This window comes from Phocoena sinus, chromosome 11 (genome assembly GCF_008692025.1).
Source record: "Phocoena sinus isolate mPhoSin1 chromosome 11, mPhoSin1.pri, whole genome shotgun sequence".
Taxonomy (NCBI): Eukaryota; Metazoa; Chordata; class Mammalia; order Artiodactyla; family Phocoenidae; genus Phocoena; species Phocoena sinus.
This window is the reverse complement of record NC_045773.1, coordinates 39,050,634-39,068,998: the sequence shown is the minus strand read 5'-3', so window position 1 is coordinate 39,068,998 and position 18,365 is coordinate 39,050,634. Positions and strand designations below refer to the sequence as shown.

The window sequence follows — 18,365 nt, the reverse complement described above, 5'->3', positions numbered from 1 at the left end:
AAATATAAGCACATTTGTGTGTGTGTATTTATATTCATATTACCCTGCCTTTTCTTGGATGAAATAAGTGCATACCACACACACTGTTCTTCACCTTGCTTTTTTTTTTTTTTTTTTTTGCGGTACGCGGGCCTTTCACTGCTGTGGCCTCTCCCGCCGCGGAGCACAGGCTCCGGACGCGCAGGCTCAGCGGCCATGGCTCACGGGCCGAGCCGTGGGACCTTCCCAGACCGGGGCACGAACCCATGTCCCCTGCATCGGCAGGCAGACTCTCAACCACTGCGCCACGAGGGAAGCCGCACCTTGCTTTTTTTAACTTAGCAATATATCCTGGAGGTCACTGCCAGAGTATATAGAAGAAATCTTCCTTACTCCTTTTAACAGCTCCATAAAACTCCATTGTGTGAGTGTACCATAGTTTGTTCAACTATTCCCCAGCTGATGGACACTGGGTTGTTTCTGGTCTTGCTATAATAAGATAGTGTTGCACTGAAAAGGCATGTGTATATACAATTTTGTGTTTTGCCATAGTATTATTGGGATAGATCGCTAGAAGTAGGATTGCTGGATTAAATGCTAAATACATATATATGTCCTAGATAATGCCAAATTCTCCTCCACAGAGAAATACCATTTGGCCTTCCCACCAGAGGTACATGACAGTGCTTCTTTCCTCACAGCCTCAGTAACAGAATACATCATCATACTTGGATTTCTACCAATTTCATAGGAAAGAAAATAGTCTCAGTATGATTTAATTTGTATCTCTTTTAATGTGAGTGAGATTGCCCATATTTTCACATATATATAAAGGCCTTTGTGGGTTGTTTTGTTTTGTTTGTTTCTTTGTTTGGCTGTGCCACTCGGCTGCAGGGTCTCAGTTCCCTAACCAGGGATTGAACCCGCACCCGCAGCAGTGAAAGCAAGGAGTTCTATCCACTGGACCACCAGGGAATTCCCATATAAGGGCCTTTGTGTTTCTTTTACTGTGAACGGTTGGCTCATATGTCCTGACCATTTTCTATAACTTTTATGTGATACAAAATTTTCTTTTTAAAATTTTTATGTAGTTAAATTTGTCAGTGATTTTTTTGTTCTGGACTTTGAGTCAAAGTTTTCTGCACTTCCAGGCTATAGAGGAATTTACCAGTTCCCCCACCCCAGTGTTTTTATGGTTTCATTATTATTTTATCTTTGATCCATTTGGAATATTTTGTAGTATATAGTGAAAGGACTAGATCCGATTTTTTTTCATATAGCCATTCAGTTATCCCAACTCTACTTTTTAAAATGTTTCTCTCTCCCCAATATATTTGAGATACTACCTTTATCATATGCATACTACATTTCCATTTTCAAATACATCTATTGCTATATTATAATAGACTATTACATTTTCAAATAGATCTATTGCTGTTCTACTGGTTTGTCTAACTGATCATGTGCCAATATGATGTGTTGAGAGGTGAGGAGACATCCTTGCCTTGCCTTGTTCCTGATCTTAGTGGGAAAGCTTTTAGTTTCTCACCATTAAGTATGATGTTAACACAACATTGTAAATTAACTATACTCCAATGAAAATGAAAAAAAAAGTATCATGTTAGCTTTGGGTTTTGGGATAGATGTTTTCTATCAAGTTGAGGAAGTTCTCCTCTATTTTTTACTTTGTTGAGAGTTTTTATCATGTATGGATGTTGGATTTTATCAAATGCTTTTTTTGTATTTATTGATATGGTTATATGATTTTTCTTCTTTAGCCTGTTGATGTGATGGATTATATTAATTGATTTTTCAAATGTTGAACTAGCCTTGCATGACTTGGTTGTTGTGTATAATTCTTTCTATACATTGTTGGATTCAATTTGCTAATAATTTGTTGAGGACTGTGCATCTATGTTCATGAGACATACTGGTCTGCAGTTTTTTTTGTAATGTCTTTGTCTGGTTATATTATTAGGGTAATGCTGGGCTCATAGAATGAGCTAGAAAGTGTTCCCTCTGCTTCTATCTCTTGGATGAGATTATAGAGAATTAGTATAATTTCTTCCATAAATGTTTGGTAAAATTTACCTGTGGACCAAGCTGGACAATATTGCCAGTTTTTTTTTTTTAATAAATTTATTTATTTATTTTTGGCTGTGTTGGGTCTTCGTTGCAGTGCATGGGCTTTTTATTATGGTGGCTTCTCTCGTTGTGGAGCACGGGCTGTAGGCGTGTGGGCTTCAGTAGTTGTGGCACATGGGCTTAGTTGCTCCACAGCATGTGGGATCTTCCTGGACCAGGGATCAAACCCGTATCCCCTGCATTAGCAGGAGGATTCTCAACCACTGTGCCACCAGGGAAGCCCTACTGGTCTTTTTCTAAAAGCAGATTATTAGTAGGGTGGCAGAACAAGAAACAAGAGAGCAAAGGATGGAAGGCAAATTTACTGTTTCACAGGTGGCTGGGCTCTCTCTGGTATTAAGGAGGGGAATTTGTATGCAATTTAACTGCAAAAAAACCCCAAAACAAACAAACCACAAAACCTATTTCTGGCACATAGGTAATGGGTATTTTCACCAATTGGATGCGAATATAACTGCTGAGATGTCCTTGTCTACATATAATAGTCACCAGTAAAGTAATCTTTGGAAAAAATTATAGTATATTAATCTTTTAAATTAATGTTCCTCTCTTCTTTTTAAAAGGAATAATTATAAGACATGAATTTTAATGTCTGGAATATCAAAGAGATGCTCAGTATTCCCTCAGGCTCTGGGTAAGTTTTCTGGTTATATACTCTGATACTTAAGAGAATCTTATAGTTGCACTGATTTCATAGAAACAGGCTCCCCTTCCTATTAGTTTATAGTAATAGGGTTACCTGATATAGCTTCTTCCTTTTCTCTTCCCTCTCTTGTCACCACTGCACCCTCCCATATTTGTCTTTTTCCTTTTGCCTATTTTCTGATTATAAAAGCAGTATCAATGGCTATGTGTGTTAATTGAGTAATGACTCTGTCCAGCACTGGACCTAGGGACTATGAGAGTTAGACATGGTCCAACATCTGGAAACTCTCACCTCATTTGGAGCAATTGCTATTGAAACAGCAAGGATCAAACTCAAGACAATGTTCAGATAAGTGTTCAATTGTGTAGTACAATTTGTAGGCACCATGAAATCAAGAACCACTCCAACTGTTGACAGGGCTCATTGAGATACTGCCCCCTCTACTACTCCACTGAGGTACTTATATTGGTGTCCACTAGCCATGCAGTAGGCCTGCCATTGCTAACTTGGTGGGCGTACCCCAGAAGTAGTATATATTAAGGGATTTCCAATTGTTTTGGTATGCTTTTATCATTGGATAGTTTCTTTTCTTCCTAACACCTTCCTAAAGACAGCAAAAAACCTAAAACGTTGTTGTTGTTGTTTCTCTTAAAAAGAAGAAAAGAGCTTACAATTGATACAGAGTAGGGGGAAAAAAATTTATGCTTAATTCCAGATCATAGCTTTAAGATGTGAATCCTACAGGACTTCTGTAGGCTTACAGAGCTGTTTCTTTTCCAGCCCAGCTAATTATTCTCTTTGACCTAAGAGGGGAGACACAGAGAGCTATTTAGCTATTTTGAGCAGTGATTATGCAAATCATATTATATGTGTGCAGCCTATTACCTTAGCTAATCTTAGAAAATGATTCTATGAGTCAAAATAATGTCTCTGTTCTGAGCAAGTAGGGTTTCTTTTTGTCTTGTATTAATAAATAATGATTTGTTTAGCTTAGAATATGTACTTACAGGCTATCTATTTTAAATCTAACATTTGGAAAAAGAATGATCTGCATGTACGTGTTTTAATGAAAAGCATGTTTTCTTGGGTTACACAACAGCATTAAGTAACACAAATTGTTACCGAGGTGTCTTTCAAGTAAAACTTGAAGACTATATATTTTACTTGTCTGTCCACTTATGTGCTGTCTCTGTAGTAGGCTTAGTACACTGTGTTCAAGTGTGATTGTATCATTATCAATATCATTAACCCCTTCATATGTGAGATTTAAACTGGCATAGGTATCCATGGGAAGCAATTTGGAGGTCCACAGCTGGAAGTATTTATAACAAGCAAGGATACGACACTAAAAGTGTGAAAGGGAATAACACAATGTTTAATGGATCTTTCTGTGTGCAAACCTGAGTTGATCATATTCTTCAATCTGGATGAGGCCTATTTTAGTCTGCTTGGGCCATAACAGAGTACGATAAACTGGATGGCTTAAACAACAGAAATTTATTTTCTCACAGTTCTAGAGATTGAAAGTCCTAGAACCCTATGCCAGCATGATTGGTTTTGGGTGAAGACTCCCTTCTTGGCTTGCAGACAGCTGCCTTTTTCTGTGTCCTCACATGGTGAGAGAGAAAGAATGAGGGCAAGCTCTTTGGTGTCTCTTCTTAAAAGGACACTAATCCTGGGCTTCCCTGGTGGCGCAGTGGTTGAGAGTCCGCCTGCCGATGCAGGGCACATGGGTTCGTGCCCTGATCCGGGAAGATCCCACATGTCGCGGAGCGGCTGGGCCCGTGAGCCATGGCCGCTGCGCCTGCGCGTCTGGAGCCTGTGCTCCGCAACGGGAGAGGCCACAACACTGAGAGGCCCGCGTACCGAAAAAAAAAAAAAAAAAAAGGACACTAATCCTATCGTGAGGGTCCCACTCTCCTCACCTCTTCGAACCCTAATTACCTTCTAAAGTCCCCATTTCCAAAAACTGTCAAAATAGAGCTTAAGGCTTCAACACATGAATTTTTGGAGGACACAAACATTCAGTCCATATCTAGGTCTATCTTGTGTTTGTTGTATTATAGCTCCTTCTCTCCCTCTAATCCTGCTCCTTTCCTTCCCTACAGACACACAATCTAGGAGAGTTAATATGTATCCTTCCAATTAACCTTCTACATACTCAGTTACATACTTGTTTGGTGTGTATGATGTATCCTTATAAATTACATTAATGTATGAGAGAGTTCATTAAATTTTTACTTTTTCTGCACTCAAAAATTATATTTTTGAGACTTATCCATATGGTTATATGTAAATCTAGCTTATTGCTTCTGACTACTGCATCAGTTATATGCATAAGCCATATTTTATTTTTAATCTATTCCCTTAGTGATGAACAAATTCAACCTTTTAAAAGCTAACGTTCTCTTAATCCCTAAAGATTTTGTGAACTTTGATATCCAAAATGGTGTTATAGTACATAATGTTATAGTACAAGGAATAATGGTGTTAGTCCTTAATGTTTGAAATTCCATCTGATTGTTCCCAGGTTGTTGTAATTGAAATGTCTGGCATTCAAAATTTCCTTGTTTCTTTACAGGTAGTACTGGCAGTGTGCAGGGGACTAGGAGGTCAAAAAAAGCTAGCATTCTGCCCAGAATATTCTAAAATAGTTTTGAATTATGGTTTCATTTGCCCACTTGATATACTTGTATTTTCTTGCTTAATTTCAGGGCCACTAAGTCATCTAACTGGAATAATAATCAGAATGATTACTCTGGTCTCAGTGATTCCCAGTTCCTTTTTGGATCCCAGTTCTGTCCAGAAAGTTCAGAGACCCCGTCAACACCCTTGGACTTTGGTGTCCACTTGAGACATCCAAAACAGTCACAACAGAATTCTCTGGATGTAAGTCTGAATCCCAGAATCTCTGCACGTTTCACAGTCATTATGGACATAAACTGTAAAGAAGACTTATTTTGCTGGGTTATATTTTAGAGTTGTACATCTCTAAGGATTACTGTCCTAAATAGATTTGTGCTTGATTGGTGACTCATTTGACTTGGTAGTGTGAAATGGAAAACATATTTATATTTGCATTTTCTTCCATTACTAAAACAATATATTAGAATAGTGCAAGTACTGTGACTACTCCTAGGGAGTGCCAAATATTGCATGACATTTAACTCCCTGAAGAAGGAGATGAGGATATTGAGGCCTAAGCTGATGAATAAGGGCCAGAATGAGGAACAGAATCTCTTGATTTTTTGAGACCAGCCTATCTTATTTTGTGAGTCAGAAATATTTTTATATATTTACTTATTTTGATGTAGAACCAGATTTAACTTTATACACAGATGTAACTGCATCATATAGGGACTTAATGAATAAGATTAGGTCAATACTTTAAGTTATTAAGGTATGATCTGAGATAAATATTTTAGTGCAAAAATTTGTACTCAGTGATATGAAGGAGTAAATGTACTGCCTGAATGTTCCAGAGTAAGTTTTGCCTCAGAATGCAGGAAATGGCTCACCATATGCCTGCATCACAGTCAAATTAATCAACAAGTGTAGTTCATCAGCAACTGAGCAACAGCAATTTGAATTAAACTTATTAATATAAAAACTTTAACACATCATCTCAAGACAGCATAATTTTCTGTTGCTGCCTTTAAATTTATGCAATTGATTTTAAGTCATTTTAGCTGACATTTTAAATACCTCTGGTCTGGTAAGGCAGAAATTATATTAGTAAAAAGAGTTGCTTTGTTTTAATATAATTTTCTGGTACATATGAAATAAAAAGGAAATACTACATGCTATATTGTATTTTATGGTTTGCACTTAAGTGTGACTCTGCTTTGTATAGAAAATAGTGCATGCTATAAATATTTTTATGTGTGAAATGCTATGATTTTTTTTTTCCATTGAACAGAGTGAACCTAGTATTTTCATAAAGTACCAAACAAAACCCCAGCTGTTTGGAAGAGATACAAAAGATGGAGGCTTATTTCCTCTTCCTTTGCCAGTTGGAAAATCAAAAGGCCTCTTGGAACAGTTTGAGGAGAAAAAGAAAACTGCAAAAGACAAATGTGACAGGTACACAAACCTTTCAAGTGGATGAGACAGCTCCTCTCTTCTGAGCGAAGCAGAAAATGGAATGTCAGTAGTCGAAAAATTCAGTTTCAGCATGATAGCATTCTTGCCTTTACAGCTCATCTAATAATTACTCTTTATTTGCTTTCTTGTCACTGTGACTTATGGCTGCCACAGTTTTGAGCTCTCTAAATATTAAGCTAAAGAACTTCTCAGAGAAATGCAATATTCAAGTAATGTTATATTTATTCTGCCTAAAATTCTGCCCTTTAATTTTTTTTTTCAGATCATCAGAATTAGGAAATTAGTTAATATTTGTTTTAGGGTCAAGAATATAGCACATGAATTCTTAAGTCATAGTTCAGGCTGATTTTCTCACTTTGAAATGGTATTTTTAAAGATATACCCTAGGGCATCCCTGGTGGTGCAATGGTTGAGAGTCCGCCTGCCGATGCAGGGGACATGGGTTCTTGCCCGGGTCCAGGAAGATCCCACATGCCGCGGAGCGGCTGGGCCCGTGAACCACAGCCGCTGAGCCTGCCTGTCCAGAGCCTGTGCTGTGCAACGGGAGAGGCCACAACAGTGAGAGGCCCACATACTGCAAAAAAAAAAAAAAAAAAGATATACCCTAAATTTTATACATATTCTTATTCGCTACATATATATGTGTGTGTGTATATATATAAGCAAATATTAGGGCTACTATATTAATTTGTAAATGAATAAGAGGCAGTCACTGAGGAAATTAACTTGTTCAGTTCTTGGTAGTAAGTTATTAACAGGACATCTTTAGGTATCATAGAAATCATAACACCCAAGCAGAAATATACTTTATTATTTCTGTAACAGTAAAGATGTATCACTTAGCATCACCACTAGTACTTTCATGTTGAAAGAGCCAGAATTTCTTTAAAAATTCTAGATTAGGAATTCTTTAAAAGACTAGGTATCTTTTCCACTGTATACTTATATTCCTTTAGTGAGAAAAGCAAAATGCTCTATACGAAGTGTTTGATTCTGCTGATAAATAAACATTTCCCAGATGCTGACAGACTTCTTTCCCCTAGGAATCTAGGCTCTAGGACTCATAACGATGGTAGAGTACTGCAGATGATCAGGCTCCTCTCATCTTACTGCTTCAGATAAATTAGTCTTAATTTTTTTGTTCTCTGGGCTTTTGTATTACATTTTATTTGATCAAGATTTCTGTAGCTAAGGCACTTCCCTGGTGGTCCAGTGGCTAAGACACCATGCTCCCAATGCAGGGGGCCCGGGTTTGATCCATGGTAGGGGAACTAGGTCCCACATGCCGCAACTAAAAAAAAAAGATCCAGCATACCACAACTAAGACCCAGTGCAGCCAAACAAATAAATAAAGAAATAAGATTTCTGTAGCTAAAAAAACTTTTTTTGAAACATTAAGTCCTTCTTGATATTTCCTTCCTCCCTCCCTCCCTCCCTTCCTTCCTTCCTTCCTTTCTTTATTTCATTTTTCATTTCCTTCTTTCTTTTTTTTTTTTTGCGGTACGCGGGCCTCTCACCGTTGCGTCCTCTCCCGTTGCGGAGCACAGGCTCCAGACGCGCAGGCTCAGCGGCCACGGCTCACGGGCCCAGCCGCTCTGCTGCATGTGGGATCTTCCTGGACCGGGGCACGAACCCGTGTCCCCTGCATTGGCAGGCGGACTCTCAACCACTGCGCCACCAGGGAAGCCCCTCCTTCTTTTTTTTGTAGTAAAATGAGTTTCTTTTTTTTTTTGGCCATGTGGCTTGTGGGATCTTACTTCCCAGACCAGGGATTGAACCCAGGCCCTCGGCAGTGAGAGCATGGAGTCCTAACCACTGGACCGCCAGGGAATTCCCAGAAATGAGTTTCTGTTAATGATTATTTACAAGATGGCTGGCAAAAAATAAATAGTATTTATATAGAGAGAACAGATGGTAAGGACACTGAAGAATCTCTTCTCTATTTAAAAAATTTCAAGCTTACAATATTGATTTAAATGCTAAGCAGAAAATCATAATTTTAATAAATTCTGGCAAAAACAACCCCCAAGATTTTAGATTCCTTGTTTTCTGTCAATAAGTGCTTATCAGAAATGTGGTGCGGAATGAGAAATTTTTAAATGAGAAAGAGAAAGCATACCACTGTAAATTTGGAAGCAGGAAAATGATAAGGCATGGTACAGAGTTCAGACATAAAGAGATGCTACAAATCAATAAGACATGGATTTACATATTGTGTTTTGAAAGTACGTGTTTTCCCAAATGTATAGAAAGGGCATATGAGGTTAAGATATCTCAAAAGAAGCCTTAATCATTCAGATTGCATTTGTTATGACTCAAATAAAAACCCACCTCAAACTAGCCTGGACAAAAAGGAGGATATATTAGCTCTCTTAACCAATCTGGGAAGGACAGGGAATGAAATGAAATCAGAATCTGTCTCTTTTCTGTGCTTCTCTCTCCATCTATACTTCATTCTCTCCTACTAGAGACCAGCTTCCTATTAACACAGAAAAAGAGACTCTCACCCCTTAGTTACAATTTGATAATCTTAGTGAAAGCTTCTGATGGGCTTGTTTATTAGGTTGTGGGGGGGTAAGGGGAGGGGGCTGTGACTGGATGTCCTCACCAGAATCACTTTGTGGATGCAGAAAGAAGCAATTCCCCATTAGAGCTGGATGCTGGGCACACCAGACAATGGATATCCATTACCCAGATTCTTATTTTTTAATCAGTCATATTTGAGAAAACAGATCAGTCTCATAACCAATGAATAACCTAAGGACCACAAATAGATTATAAAATGAACCATGGGGACTTCCCTGGTGGTACAGTGGTTAAGAATCCGCCTGCCAATGCAGGGGACACGGGTTTGAGCCCTGGTCCGGGAAGATCCCACATGCCACAGAGCAACTAAGCCCATGTGCTGCAACTACTGAGCCTGCGCTCTAGAGCCTGCGAGTCACAACTACTGAGCCTGTGTGCCACAACTACTGAAGCCCACATGCCTAGAGTCCATGCTCCGCAACAAGAGAAGCCACTGCAATGAGAAACCCATGCACCACAAGGAAGAGTAGCCCCCACTCACTGTAACTAGAGAAAGCCTGCACACAGCAACAAACACTCAACACAGCCAAAAATAAATAAATAAAATAAATAATTTTTTTAAAAAAAGAAAACATATGGATGGCAAATAAATACATGAAAAGTTTCTCAACACCATTAGCCATTTTGGAAATAAAACTTGAAATCATAATGAGATGTTACTGCTTATCTGTTAGCATGGCTAAAATTAAAACAAACAAAAACTGAAAATACCAAATGCCGAGCAAGGATATAGACCAAATGGAAATCTTGTTGGTGGAAATGCAAAATGATACAGCTCCTTTGGAAAAGTTTGACAGTTTCTTATAAAATTAAACATAATTCACTATATGGCTCTGCAGTTCTACTCCTAGGTATTTATCCTAGATAAATGAAAATTTATGTTTACACAGAAGCCTATGCAATAACGTTTATAGTAGCCTTGCTCATAATCACCAAAAACTGGGCACAACCCAAATGTCCTTCTATGTATGAATGGATAAACAAACAATGGTATGTCCATACGATGGAACACTACTCAGCAATGAAAAGGAATAAACTATTGCTATACAACAACATGGCTGAATCTCAAAAGCACTATGCTAAGCGAAAGAAATCACAAAGGTTGCATACTCTATGATTCCATTTAAATGACATTCTGAGAAAAGCAAAACTATAGGGATGGGTATCAGATCAGTGATTACCAAGGGTTATGGGTGTGGGCTGGACTTTACCACAAAGAGACAGCATAAAGGATTTTTTTTGGATACTGTCTTATATCCTGGTTGTAATGGTGGTTACATGAATCCTAATTTTGTGTTAAAACTCATAGAACTGTGTACACACACACACACACACACATACAAATTTCTATGTTAATTTAAATTTTTTAAAGTGTTAAAAATTATTAAAAGATATTGGGTGGTTCATTTTATTAGTTAGGATTATGTTCAGCTGCATTGGTGTATATACACTCATTCTCATTATAATAATAGAAAATTTAAAAAGATGTTTATTTTTCTTTAATGCAAAAATCATCCTGAAGTGTGTGGTCCAGGGCTAGAATGATGGCTTCATGGACCTCAAGGATCTGGCTCCTTCCAGCAGTGTGGTCAGCCATCCCTAAAGTATGACCCCCCCCACCCCTGCCATCCTCACACTGCTTGGAGGCTGCTGCAATTCCAGCTGTTACATCAGAATTCCAGACAGCTGATGGATGAGCGAAGGAAGAAGGGTATCTTCCTGTCCCTTTAGGATTTTTTTTTTCTTGGCCACACCATGTAGCTTGCAGGATCTCAGTTCCCTGACCAGGTATTGAACCCAGGCCCATGGCAGTGAAAGCACAGAGTCCTAACCACTGGACTGCCAGGGAATTCCCTAGGATTCTTCTTGGAAGTTGCATGCAACACTTTTGCTTATATCTCACAGTGGCTAAAATTTACTCACATGGCCACACCTAGATGCAAGGGAGTCTGGGAATGTCATCTATCTGGGTGGCAGTGCATGGAGGGTGAGGATCAGGAATCTAATTTCCAAGGAAGAAAATGAGGCCAATTTAAGTTTCTGCCACAGTTGTACAATTGCCAACAACTACCTGCCATGGACAACTTCCCAAACAAAGTCTCAAAATTAGTCCAGGGAAGATTCTGCTGCCCACTACCCCCTGCCCAGAATGCACTAGACCCTTCCCTGCATTGTAGTCAGTGTAGTCCTGGTCACTTTTCTTTTCTTTTTTTTTTTTTTTTTTGATGTGGTCCCTTTTTAAGATCTTTATTGAATTTGTTACAAAATTGCTCTGTTTTATGTTTTTTGGGGGGTTTTTTGGTGATTGTTTTATTGTTTTTTGGCTGCGAGGCATGTGGGATCTTAGCTCCCTGACCAGGGATCGAACCTGCACCCCCTGCACTGGAAGGCGAAGTGTTAACCACTGGACCACCAGGGAAGTCCCGAGTCCTGGACAATTTTATCAGTCCCATGGCGCTCCATCTTTCTACTACTATTGCCATAGCGACCAGAAAAGAGAGCTCACAGTCTTTTTCTCCTGACTCCCAGTCTGGCAAGGCATGTGTGAGGAGAGAGCTCAGGGTTCAGGAAAAGCTCAGAAAGCAAGCCTCTGGCACCCTCAGCCTCAAGAGGAGGAAAGAGACTCTGCTCCTCCCCAAGATCCCTAACCTGAGGAACTCCTCAAACAGGAAAGAGGGTCAGATGCAGAACAAACTAAAATAAAGAATCTAGACTTTTCACTCTAAATATAAATTTGTAGATTCTGTAGTAGAGGTTTCATCCAATGCTTTGGGAGCCCTGAGGACAGGCTTCCAGCTCTGACTGGGGGCGTCAGGAAAGACTCCATCCAAGGGAGCACATCTAAACTGAGTGGGAGTTTTGGGCAGAGATCTTGGGTCTGTCAGATTTTCAAGTCTGCCTCTGAATCAACTTACTCCGTGAACCACCACTAACTCTGCTCTATTTTTGAGTATTTTCTTTCTTTCATTTTAAATTTATTTATTTAATTTATTATTTTTGGATGCGTTGGGTCTTTGTTGCTGCGCGTGGGCTTTCTCTAGTTGTGGCGAGCAGGGGCTACTCTTCGTTCCAGTGCACAGGCTTCTCATTGCAGTGGCTTCTCTTGCTGTGCAGCATGGGCTCTAGGCACACAGGCTTCAGTAGTTGTGGCTCTCAGGCTCTAGAGTGCAGGCTCAGTAGTTGTGGTGCACGAGCTTAGTTGCTCTGCTGCATGTGGGATCTTCCTGGACCAGAGCTCGAACCCATGTCCCCTGCATTGGCATGCGGATTCTTAAACATTGCACCACCAGGGAAGCCCTGTTTTTGTGTATTTTCAAAAATAAAAATGGGATAGTTTCCTATGGACTATTCTGCAATCTGTTTTTTAAATTTAATAATATTAAATGACTATATTTCTGTTTCATCTACAAAATCATTTCTGTGGTTGCATTGTACTCTATTATATGGACCATTTAGGGGGTTATGTTTTTTTTCTGTTTCTTTTTTTTTTGTGGTACGCGGGCCTCTCACTGTTATGGCCTCTCCCATTGCGGAGCACAGGCTCCGGACGCGCAGGCTCCGGACGCGCAGGCCCAGCGGCCATGGCTCACAGGCCTAGCCGCTCTGCGGCATGTGGGATCTTCCTGGACCGGGGCATGAACCTGTGTCCCCTGCATCGGCAGGCGGACTCTCAACCACTGTGCCACCAGGGAAGCCCGGGGGTTATGTTTTAAATGTTTAATACAGCATGAGACATGCAAAGAATACACAATGAGATAATGATAATCTTATCAACAAATGATGCTGGGAAAACTGGGTCCTTATGCAAAAGAATGGAAAAGGACCCTTATCTTATACCATACACAAAAGTCAACTCAAAATGGATTAAAGACTTAAACATGAGACTTGAAACCGTAGAACACCTAGAAGAAAACATAGGGAAAAAGCTTCTTGACGTTGGTCCTGGCAATGATGTCTTAGATATGACACCAAAAGCACAGGCAACAAAAGGAAAAAGAGACAAGTGGGATTACATCAAACTACAGGCGTCCCTCAGTATCCAAAGGAGATTGGTTCCAGGAGACCCTACATATACCAAAATCCACTGATGCTCAAGTCCCATAGCCCTCTATCTTCAGGTTTTGAATCCACAAACTCAACCAACTGCAGATGGAAATTTCTGTCCATGGTTGGATGAATCTGCACATGCAAAACCCTCGAACACAAAGGGCAAACTATGTTTATTGAAAAAAATCTGCATATAAGTGGACCCATGAATATCAAACCTATGTTGTTTAAGGGTCAACTGTAAAAAAGTTTCTGCACAGCAAATGAAACAAAGAAAATGAAAAGGCAAACTTTCCTGGTGGCACAGTGATTAAGAATCTGCCTGCCAATGCAGGGGACACGGGTTTGATCCCTGGTCTGGGAAGATCCCACATGCTGTGGAGCAACTAAGCCCATGTGCCACAACTACTGAGCCTGTGCTCTAGAGCGTGCAAGCCACAACTACTGAGGCCACGTGCCACAACTACTGAAGCCCACACACCTGGAGCCCATGCTCTGCAACAAGAGAAGCCACCACAATGAGAAGCCCATGCACCTCAACGAACAGTAGCCCTGGCTCACCGCAACTAGAGAAAGCCCATATGCAGCAATGAAGACCCAATGCAGCCAAAAGAAAAAAAGAAAAAAAAAACAAAAAGGCAACCCATGGTATAGAAAACATTTGCAAACCATATATCTGATAAAGGGTTAATATAAAACATATAAGGAACACCTACAACCCAATAGCAAAAACAAACAAAAACAAAAAACCAAAATATCTGGATTAAAAGACAAGCAAAGGAATTGAATAGACAGTTCTCCAAAGAAGACATACTAATGGCCATCAGGTATATGAAAAGTGCTCAACTTTGCTAATTATCAGGGAAATGCTTATCAAAACCACAATTAGATATCATCTCACACCTGTCAGAATGGCTATCATTAAAAAAATAACAAATGCTGGCAAGTATATGGAGAAAAGGGAACTCTTGTACACTGTTGGTGGGAGTAGAAACTGGTGCAGCCACTTTATTTTTTCTAATTTAAAAGAAAAAATTTTTTTTTGGCCATACTGCGTGGCTTACAGGACCTCAGTTCCCCGACCAGGGATCAAACATGCATCCTTGGCAGTGAAAGCGCGGAGTCCTAACCACTGGACTGCCAGGGAATTCCTTGGTGCCGCCACTTTAGAAAACAGTATGGAGGTTCCACAAAAAATTATAAATAGAACTACCATATGATCCAGCAATTCCACTTCTAAGTATATACTCAAAGGAATTGAAATCGGGATCTTGAAGAGATATCTGCACTCTCATGTTCATCACAGCATTATTTACAATAGCCAAGACATGGAAATAACCTAAATATCTTTCAGTGGATGAATGGAAAAGAAAATGTGGTATGTACATACAATGAAATATTCTTCAGCCTTAAAAAAGAAGGAAATCCTTCCAGTTGTGACAACATGAATGAACCTGGAGGACATTATGCTAAATGAAATAAGCCAGACATAGAAGGACAAATACTAACTATATGCTACCACTTATATGAGGAGTGTAAAATAATCAAACTCATAGGAGCAGAGAGTAGAATGGTGGTTGTTGTTGGGGGAGTTGTGGGGGAAACAGGCAGAATTAGTCAAAGGGTACAAAGTTTCAGTTTATACAAGATGAATAAATCCTAGAGACCTGTACAGCATAGTGCCTATACTTGACAATGCTCTGTTGTATACTTTAAAATTTGGTAAGAGGGTAGATCTTTTTTAAGTGTTCTTATCCCTACTACTAATAAATAAAGAGGGTGAAAGGAAACTTTTGGAGGTGATGGATATATTTATGGCATAGATTGTGGAGATGGTTTCACAGTTGTATACTTATCTCCAAACTTGTATACATTAAATATGTACAGCTTCTTGTGTGTTAATCATACCTCAATAAAGTAATTTAAAAAAAACCAAAAAAAAAAAAAAAAAAAAAAAAAAAAAAAAAAAAAAACCCAACTTGAGTACTGACCACTCAGAACAGATGATGACTACAAGCAATTGGCACAGCTATGTCCTTGTACAAGATTGGAAGTTCTTTTTGTTCAAAATTTGTAAAGCATTGTTCCATTGTCTTATAGCTCTCTGTGTGCTTTTAAGAGGTCTGCTGCCATTCTGATTCCTGATCCTGTGTATGTCACTTGCTTTTTTATTTCTGGAAATTTTTAAGATCTTCTCATTATCCTTAGAGTTTGGAAATTTTACAGCAATGTGGTTTGATGTGCCTTGTCATAGCCCTGGGCATTGGGGAATTACTTTTGACCTATAACTTGTGTCTTTTGGTTTGGGGAATTTTTCTTTTATTATATCTTTGAAAACCTCCTTTTCACTCTTCTTTTTTCCTGGATCTGCAATTTTGGGCATGCATTGAATCTCCTGCATTGATCCTCTAATTTTTTTTTTTTTACTACCTACTTATTTTTCATCTCTTTGTCTTTTGCTCTATTTTCCATCATATTTCCATACTGTATCTTCTAGTTATTCTATTTGTTTAATTTCTGCTATTTTTAATTTATAAGTTCCCTTTCTTAGTCTCTGCTTTTATACTTTAATAGCATTCTGTTCTCATCCTTAATTTTTTCATTTTAATATTTTTATTGTTTTCAGGTAATGTCTTAATCTTATTCATAAAACCATAAGGTTTGTAGATTTCCAAATGGTTCTATCAAATTCTTCTTTTAAAGTCAGTCTTTTGGACAATCCTGCAGCCTGTGGAATGAAAGCCACATTCACAGAAAGATAGACAAAATGAAAAGGCAGAGGACTACGTACCAGATGAAGAAACAAGATAAAACTCCAGAAAAACAACTAAATGAAGTGGAGATAGGCAACCTTCCAGAAAAAGAATTCAGAATAATGATAGTTAAGATGATCCAGGACCTCAGAAAAAGAATGAAGGCAAGGATCGAGAAGATGCAAGAAACGTTTAACAAAGACCTAGAAGAATTAAAGAACAAACACCTAGAAGAATTAAAGAACAAACAAACAGAGATGAACAATACAATAACTGAAATGAAAAATACACTAGAAGGAATCAATAGCAGAATAACTGAGGCAGAAGAATGGATAAGTGACCTGGAAGACAGAATGGGTGGAATTCACTGCCATGAAACAGAATAAAGCAAAAAGAATGAAAAGAAAGAAGACAGCCTAAAAGACCTCTGGGACAACATTAAGTGCACCAACATTTGCATTATAGGGGTCCCAGGAGGAGAAGAGAGAAAGGACCCGAGAAAATATTTGAAGAGGTTATGGTCGAAAACTTCCCTAACATGGGAAAGGAAACAGCCACCCAAGTCCAGGAAGCGCAGAGTCCCAAGCAAGATAAAACCAAGGAGAAACATGCTAAGACACATAGTAATCAAACTGACAAAAATTAAAGACAAAGAAAAATTATTAAAAGCAACAAGGGAGAAAACGACAAATAACATACAAGGGAACTCCCATAAGGTTAACAGCTGATTTCTCAGCAGAAACTCTACAAGCCAGAAGGGAGTGGCATGATATATTTAAAATGATGAAAGGGAAGAACCTACAACCAAGATTACTCTACCTGGTAAGGACCTCATTCATATTCGATGGAGAAATCAAAAGCTTTACAGACAAGCAAAAGCTAAGAGAATTCAGCACCACCAAATCAGTTCTACAACAAATGCTAAAGGAATTTCTCTAAGTGGGAAACACAGGAGAATAAAAGCACCTACAAAAACAAACCCAAAACAATTAAGAAAATGGTAATAGGAACATACATATCCATAATTACCCTAAACGTGAATAGATTAAATGCTCCAACCAAAAGACACAGGCTTGCTGAATGGATTCAAAAACAAGACCCAGGGCTTCCCTGGTGGCGCAGTGGTTGAGATTCCACCTGCCGATGCAGGGGACACGGGTTTGTGCCCCGGTCCGGGAGGATCCCACGTGCTGTGGAGCGGCTGGGCCCGTGAGCCATGGCCGCTGAGCCTGCGCGTCCGGAGCTTGTGCTCCGCAGTGGGAGAGGCCACAATAGTGAGAGGCCCGCGTACCGCAAAAAAAAAAAACAAAAAAAACCAAGACCCATATATATGCTGTCTACAAGAGACCCACTTCAGACCTAGGGACACATAAAGACTGGAAGCAAGGGGATGGAAAAAGATATTCCATGCAAATGGAAATCAAAAGAAAGCTGCAATAGCAATACTCATATCAGATAAAATAGACTTTAAAATAAAGAATGTTACAAGAGACAAAGAAGGACACTACATAATGATGAGGGGATCAATCCAAGAAGAAGATAAAACAATTATAAATATATATGCACCCAACATAGTAGCACCTCAATACATAAGGCAACTGCTAACAGCTATAAAAGAGGAAATTGACAGTAATACAATAATAGTGGAGCACTTTAACACCTCACTTACACCAATGGACAGGTCATCCAGACAGAAAATAAATAAGGAAACACAAGCTTTAAGTGCCGCAATACCAGATAGATTTAATTGATATTTATAGGACATTCCAACCAAAAACAGCAGATTACACTTTCTTCTCAAGTGCACGTGGAACATTCTCCAGAATAGATCACACCTTGGGTCACAAATCAAGCCTCGGTAAATTTAAGAAAACTGAAATCATATCAAGCATCTTTTCTGACCACACGCTATAAGCTTAGAAATAAATTACAGGGAAAAAACCGTAAAAAACACAAACACATGGAGGCTAAACAATACAGTACTAAATAACCAAGAGATCACTGAAAAACTCAAAGAGGAAATCAAAAAATACCTAGAGACAAATGACAACGAAAACATGACGATCCAAAACCTATGGGATGCAGCAAAAGCAGTTCTAAGAGGG

The 18,365-nt window shown here is 39.0% G+C and overlaps 1 protein-coding gene across 1 annotated transcript in view; it reads left to right on the top strand.

The window, feature by feature from the left end:
* Positions 1-18,365, top strand: part of CCDC36 (coiled-coil domain containing 36) — a 31,164-nt gene that overhangs the window by 988 nt on the left and 11,811 nt on the right. Inside the window, exons 2-4 of the mRNA XM_032647745.1 lie at positions 2,688-2,758; positions 5,485-5,659; positions 6,690-6,853. Coding sequence (XP_032503636.1) covers positions 2,703-2,758; positions 5,485-5,659; positions 6,690-6,853 — 395 coding nt within the window. The 5' untranslated portion in view covers positions 2,688-2,702. The remainder of the gene's footprint in view (positions 1-2,687; positions 2,759-5,484; positions 5,660-6,689; positions 6,854-18,365) is intronic.